At 51.7% G+C, this 6,111-nt stretch overlaps 2 protein-coding genes across 5 annotated transcripts in view; both read left to right on the plus strand.

Annotated features, from left to right (window-relative positions):
* The window catches only part of PHF23 (PHD finger protein 23), a 3,978-nt gene extending 950 nt beyond the window's left edge, over positions 1–3,028 (plus strand). Inside the window, exons 2-5 of one of the 2 annotated variants that reach the window (XM_008060920.2) lie at positions 412–443; positions 598–690; positions 1,283–2,120; positions 2,225–3,020. In XM_008060920.2, the coding sequence (XP_008059111.1) occupies positions 412–443; positions 598–690; positions 1,283–2,120; positions 2,225–2,439 (1,178 nt within the window). In that variant the 3' untranslated portion in view covers positions 2,440–3,020. Of the gene's footprint in view, positions 1–411; positions 444–597; positions 691–1,282; positions 2,121–2,224 lie in introns of both variants that reach the window. The other variant, XM_008060921.1, reaches the window with a different exon arrangement.
* Positions 3,029–3,477: 449 nt separating this feature from the next.
* The window catches only part of DVL2 (dishevelled segment polarity protein 2), a 9,257-nt gene continuing 6,623 nt past the window's right edge, over positions 3,478–6,111 (plus strand). For all 3 annotated transcript variants that reach the window (XM_021713869.1, XM_008060922.2, XM_021713868.1), the window contains exon 1: positions 3,478–3,985. In XM_021713869.1, coding sequence (XP_021569544.1) covers positions 3,792–3,985 — 194 coding nt within the window. In that variant the 5' untranslated portion in view covers positions 3,478–3,791. The remainder of the gene's footprint in view (positions 3,986–6,111) is intronic.

Below are 6,111 nucleotides of genomic sequence, written 5' to 3' on the forward strand. Positions count from 1 at the left end.
GCGCGGCGGGGTAGGAACTCGGGGCTCGGCGCGTGTGAAGGACGCGGGTGGGGGTGAGCGGGCGGTGGCCCTGGCTGGGCCCCGTGAGCGGTATGGCGGGGGGGGGCGTTGAGAGATCCGAATAGACTGGAGTCTAGAGAAACCGTGAGTTGGGGGGGCGGGGCGCCGGGCCTCCGGTTGGGGGAAGGGGAGCGCTATAGCGAGGCCTGAGAGGGCGCCGCGCCCAGGCTCCGCCCCTCGCGAGGCGGAAGGGGGAGCAGGGGCGGATCCAGCACAGCTGGGGGCCTGCTGGTCTGGCACTGGGACCCGAGAGAGGAGGGGGTTCACTTGGGACCAACATGGCTTAGAGGTAAGGTTTTTTTACAAAGACTCTTTTCTAGTGTCTTGACTCAGCTTTTATTGCTTTTACAGATCCACCTCCGACCCTTAAGCCAGAGACTCAGGTGAGGTTTTCTTTACCCTTGCAGCCCAGTATCACTACCTGACAATGCCTTCCTGCCCCATTTCGAGATTCCTCACTTAGGCACTGTGCGTTTGGGAACGCCCTTCTAAACTCGTTATCTGGTTTCCATAAGATCAATGTTTCCATTTTTTCAGCCACCAGAGAAACGACGGAGAACAATTGAGGATTTCAACAAATTCTGCAGCTTTGTCTTGGCTTATGCTGGTTACATCCCCGCGAGCAAAGAGGTAAGTAAGGACAGGAGAACCCCCTGACTTGAGGCTGGTGTGTCCTAGGATTGTAGAGGGGCTGTTGTGCAAATGGGACTGTATTCCTTTATAGGAGGAGCCCACTAGAAGTTACAGGTAAGAGTAGGGAAGTTGGAAACTCCTAGGGCTGTAGTAAGGAAAAATGGCATGGGACAGGAATAGCATAATTAGCTTGAGCAGCAGTGATAGAGGGGGTTTGGAGGCATTGGTCAAGATTTTGGCATGGTTTTAGAGTGCTGTTGATAGATGTTTCTGGATAGACTTTTTAGGGAGCTGAAAATGGTAACAAACGATGCTGCACAAAAATAGAACTAAGAAAATATGGTTCTGGTGTGGGGGATAGTGTTCCAAAGGCCCTGGGCAGAGGCAGTGGGGAGAGGCTAAAGCTTGAGGGTAGGGGTAATATGGAAGTGGTAAAGAAGAGATGCTGATGAGAGTTGAGGTGGGTATAAGCTTTTGGAGTAGAGATTTGGTGATTGGGGTAGGATATTTTAGGGTAGAACTAGCCCCTGGCTTTCAAGCTGGGTTTGTGGAGAGACTGAGATGACCCTGGTCTCTCCCCCCTTTTAAGGAAAGTGATTGGCCAGCTTCTGGCTCCAGCTCTCCATTGCGAGGCGAGAGTGCGGCAGATAGTGATGGCTGGGATTCAGCCCCCTCAGATCTTCGAACCATCCAGACCTTTGTTAAGAAAGCTAAGTCATCCAAGAGAAGGGCGGCCCAAGCAGGTCCCACTCAGCCAGGACCCCCAAGGTCCACTTTCTCTCGTCTGCAGGCCCCTGACAGTGCTACACTGCTTGAGAAGATGAAGCTCAAGGACTCTCTCTTTGATCTGGATGGGCCCAAAATGGCATCTCCACTGTCCCCCACATCCCTGACACATACCTCCCGTCCCCCTGCTGCTCTCGCCCCAGTGTCCCTTTCTCAGGGGGATCTCTCCCAGCCGCCTCGAAAGAAGGACCGAAAGAACCGCAAGTTGGGGCCAGGAGCAGGGGCTGGCTTTGGGGTGCTTCGGAGGCCTCGGCCAGCTCCTGGGGATGGGGAAAAGAGGTCTCGAATTAAGAAGAGCAAGAAGCGGAAGTTGAAAAGGGCAGAGCGAGGGGATAGACTCCCACCTCCTGGGCCTCCCCGGGCACCCCCCAGTGATACAGACTCTGAAGAGGAGGAGGAGGAAGAGGAGGAGGAGGAGGAGGAAGAGATGGCAGCAGTGGTAGGGGGTGAAGCCCCAGCCCCTGTGCTCCCAACACCCCCTGAGGCTCTTAGGCCCCATGCCACAGTGCACCCAGAAGTAGCCCCTCCCACTGACAGTGAAAGCAAGGAGGTGGGCAGCACTGAAACAAGCCAAGATGGAGATGCCAGTTCCAGTGAAGGCGAGATGCGGGTCATGGATGAGGACATAATGGTAGAATCAGGTGAGAAGTTTGGGGCTGTCCCAGGGGCAGCTGGGAGGATGGGTTTGGGGGAGTGTTGTGGAGCTAAGCGTTCAAGTAGATCACCAAACAAACCTTTTCCCCAGGTGATGACTCATGGGATCTGATCACGTGTTACTGCCGAAAGCCCTTTGCTGGGCGGCCCATGATTGAGTGCAGCCTGTGTGGAACGTGGATCCACCTTTCCTGTGCTAAGATTAAGAAGACCAATGTTCCTGACTTCTTTTATTGCCAGAAATGCAAGGAACTGCGGCCAGAGGCCCGGCGGTTAGGGGGGCCTCCCAAATCTGGAGAGCCCTGACAAAGCCAACCAGGCTGGAACTTCCAAATGACGACATGACTGAGGAACTGAGTCTTTGGGTCCTCAGCCTATCCCCTGGAGCTTGGATACTGTCCCTACTTCAAGGCAGGAATTACCAAGGGAGACTTGTTTGAAATGAGTGTCACACATTCCTACTCATTTCCTCCTCACTCTGGGTTTGAAATTGGACCCATTATAGTTGGAAGTGGGAGGCTGTCTGGGTCTCTAGGCACATAATCTCTGTCTCTTGGACCTGCCACCCATCTTTCTGGGCCAGGGTTGGAATTGGGATGGAATGGGACAGTTGTCTATAAAACTCTAGTGTAAATATAGCACTCCCTCCCTCATCTTTTTCTTCGATTTCACTCCCCATTTATTTTCTTCTACACCGGTTGTATTTTTAATTTGGGACTTCCCCTTTTGGGCATGGCAGCTCAAAGGTGGAGTACTAGGGCCTGGCCAAGCGAGGAAGGAAAGCAGAAAGGTGATGGCTCTTACTCACCTCTTTTGTTTTTAATAATATTGGCCAGCTGTTTGTACGGACAGCCTGCGTGATGTAAATAAATTAGAGTGGGCTCTTTTGTGTTTATAGCCCTCACTGACTGCCTTACTTGGGAGGGATGTTCTGGAAAAGCTGGCTGAAGGTCCGGTCGAAACCCCCTCTCAAAATTCAATCAGAAAATGACAGGGCTCTGGGCTTTTCTCACCCCAAGATACTCTAGAGTAACCAATTCTAGGACCTCCATTGGATTTGCCCCTCCCCGCTCCAGTCTAGGACATCCCACAATCTCCACCCTCCCCCAGGTCGAGTTGCTTCGGCGTTCTCCGCTTGGGTGGGGTAAGGTCGGGTGGGAGCCATTTATCTGCTCCCTGAGGGCAGTAGCCGGTTTAACCTGGGTACTCTGAATACCTCGGCTAGGGGACAGGTTTGGGGGCGGGGTCGTTCAGGGCTGGAAGACCGTTGCCGAAGGCAGCGATCATGTGGCGGGGGCGCTAGGAGGAGCCGGACGGTCACGTGATTGGAGGTCACGTGACGAAGGGCGGTAAGGGAGCGCGGGTGGGCGGGCTTAGGCCACGTGACATGGGGCGAGGTGGGCGGGGACCTGGAGGGCGTTCGCGACGTCGGCGGCGGTGGCGCGCTGCTGCGGCCGAGTTTTCGGCTTTGGGTAGCACCCCACAGCCCGCCCCCTGTTGCCACCGCGGTGACCCCAGCTTTCTTCCCTTTGCACCTCACCCGTACTGGGTCGGTCTTGTCCGCGCTCGCGCGTCGGTTTGCTGGTGTGCGCAGGCGCCGCGGGGGTGATTAGCCTAGTTGGGTGGGCGGTGGAACCCGGGAGCGCGCGGACGAGACCATGGCGGGCATCAGCTCGGGGGGCGGTGGGGTCGGGGAGACGAAGGTGATTTACCACCTGGATGAGGAAGAGACTCCCTACCTGGTGAAGATCCCCGTCCCCGCCGAGCGCATCACCCTCGGCGATTTCAAGAGCGTTCTGCAGCGGCCCGCGGGCGCTAAGTACTTTTTCAAGTCTATGGATCAGGATTTCGGGTGAGCTCAAGGCCTACATAGGACCGAAGGGGACTGTTTGATAGTGGATTGGGTGATATGGAGGGCCACATATCTATTCTGGGCCCTAATACTAGTATTCTCTCTGGCCTATGGTGAAGCAAATTGTACTAGGTTGAGGTAGATTGGCTATCCCAGGATAGATAGGGTTATGCTTGGATAGACTGAAGCACTAAGAGGACAGGCTGGGATCTACTAAGCCAGATTAGAGAAGATTGGGCTGTGCTGGGATGGGGCACACTGGTTTATTTTGGAATGTTATGGACAGTACTGAGATAGATTGGTCCATCTGGTGTGTTTTGAGTAGCCTTGTGGTGCACAGGCTATGTAGGGATATTCTGGAATCTCCCGGTGTAGATTGGGCTATATTGGATCAGATGGGTTATTCTGACCTATACTAGAGCAGACAGGGTGATCGTGGGACACCCTAGTCTATAATGCAAAGAGTGCTCTCTTGGGATGTTCTAGGCTGCCCTAGAATAGATTATCCTGGAGAAACTTGAGCCTTTCTGGACTCTCCGGGGTTGTACTTGTGAATCCTCGTTTCTCTTGGGGCCAAACATGGTTTTATTGGGGCATTCATTATAGGGACAAAGTTAATGGGGTCTGTGTTAGCACCAATAGCTGTATTGGGATATTCTAGTCTGTATTGGACAGCTACTTGTGGAACTATTGTAGACTATACTAGAATAGATTGGGCTATCCTGGGGTAATTTGGGACATTCTGGGCTATCCTGGGTTAGACTGAAACTGTACATAATGCATAGTAAACCATTTTGTGTTTGTACTCTGGGAATGAGCCCTCTGGATCCTCAATCAATGCTTTTTCTAAAGGTAGCTGGATTAGGTTGGAATAGAACTGAACAAATTGGATTCTACCTAGAATGAAAGAGAATGATACTATCTGAGGTGTTATCTTGGATTTAAATCTAGGTTTTTCTATTTGTCAGCAATGTAATCTTGGGCAGCTTACTTAAATTTGTGCCTTCATGTCGTCATCTGTGACATGAGGTAATAACAATAAAATGCTTAGTTTAGGTTCATGTCACATGGTAAATTCTTGTGTTTTTTTTGGAGTCAGGGATTCTCTCTGTTGCCCAGGCTGGAGTGCAGTGGCAGGATCATGGCTTACCTTAGCCTTGATCTCTTGGGCACAGCGATGCATCTGCCTCAGCCTCTTTAGTAGCAGGGACTACAGGAATGCACACCACGCCTGGCTAAATTTTGTGAGACAAGTCTCTCTGTGTTGCCAAAACTGCTCTCAAACTCCTGGTCTCAAGAGATCCTCCCACCTCAGCCTCCCAAAATGCTGGGATTACAGACTTGAGCCACTGTGCTCAGCTGGTAAACTCATGATGAGTGGTAATTATCAATATTAGTATTGAGGCTGACTAGTCCATGAACTAGGCTGTCGTGATACAGAATATAAATTTGTTGTGGAGTGGGCTAAGCTATAATGAGACTGGGTTATGTTGGGTTACTATATTGTGTTGAGACAGATTTGTAGTGACTGAGCTGTGTTGTCACATTGATAGCAAATGGGTTAAGTTGACATAGATCCTTGCTCCCAGAACCATATTAGGCTAAAGGGTTAATCAGACAAGATGTCCTAATCTGGGGGTGATGGGGTGTGTGTGTGTGTGTGTGTGTGTGTGTGTGTGTGTGTGTGTGTGTGTGAGAGAGAGAGAGAGAGACAGACAGAGGAACCAGAGCAGAGAGTCTCGTGGTTTACATGTTTATCCATTTAGTCAACAATTATTTGTTAATGCCTACTAAATGTCAATACATGCTGTCTGGCTAGGACTTGGTGTTGAACAGAGTAACTGTTAATAATTGGATGTGGCAGTTAAGAAGAAAGGGTGCTGTGGCTCACACCTGTAGTCCCAGCACTTTGAGAAGTTGAGGTGAGAGGATTGCCTGAGCCCACGGGTTCAAGACCAGCCTGGACAACTTGGTGAGACCTCACATCTACAATAAGTCAAAAAAATTAGCTGGGCATGGTGGTGCACGCCAGTTACTTGGAAGACTGAGGTGGAAGGATTGCCTGAGCCCAGCAGGTTGAGGCTGCAGTGGCGGTGAGCATGCCACTGCACTCCAGCTTGGGTGAC

Source organism: Carlito syrichta, unplaced genomic scaffold (assembly GCF_000164805.1).
Source record: "Carlito syrichta isolate Samal-C Ts95f unplaced genomic scaffold, Tarsius_syrichta-2.0.1 Scaffold304770, whole genome shotgun sequence".
Lineage (NCBI taxonomy): Eukaryota > Metazoa > Chordata > Mammalia > Primates > Tarsiidae > Carlito > Carlito syrichta.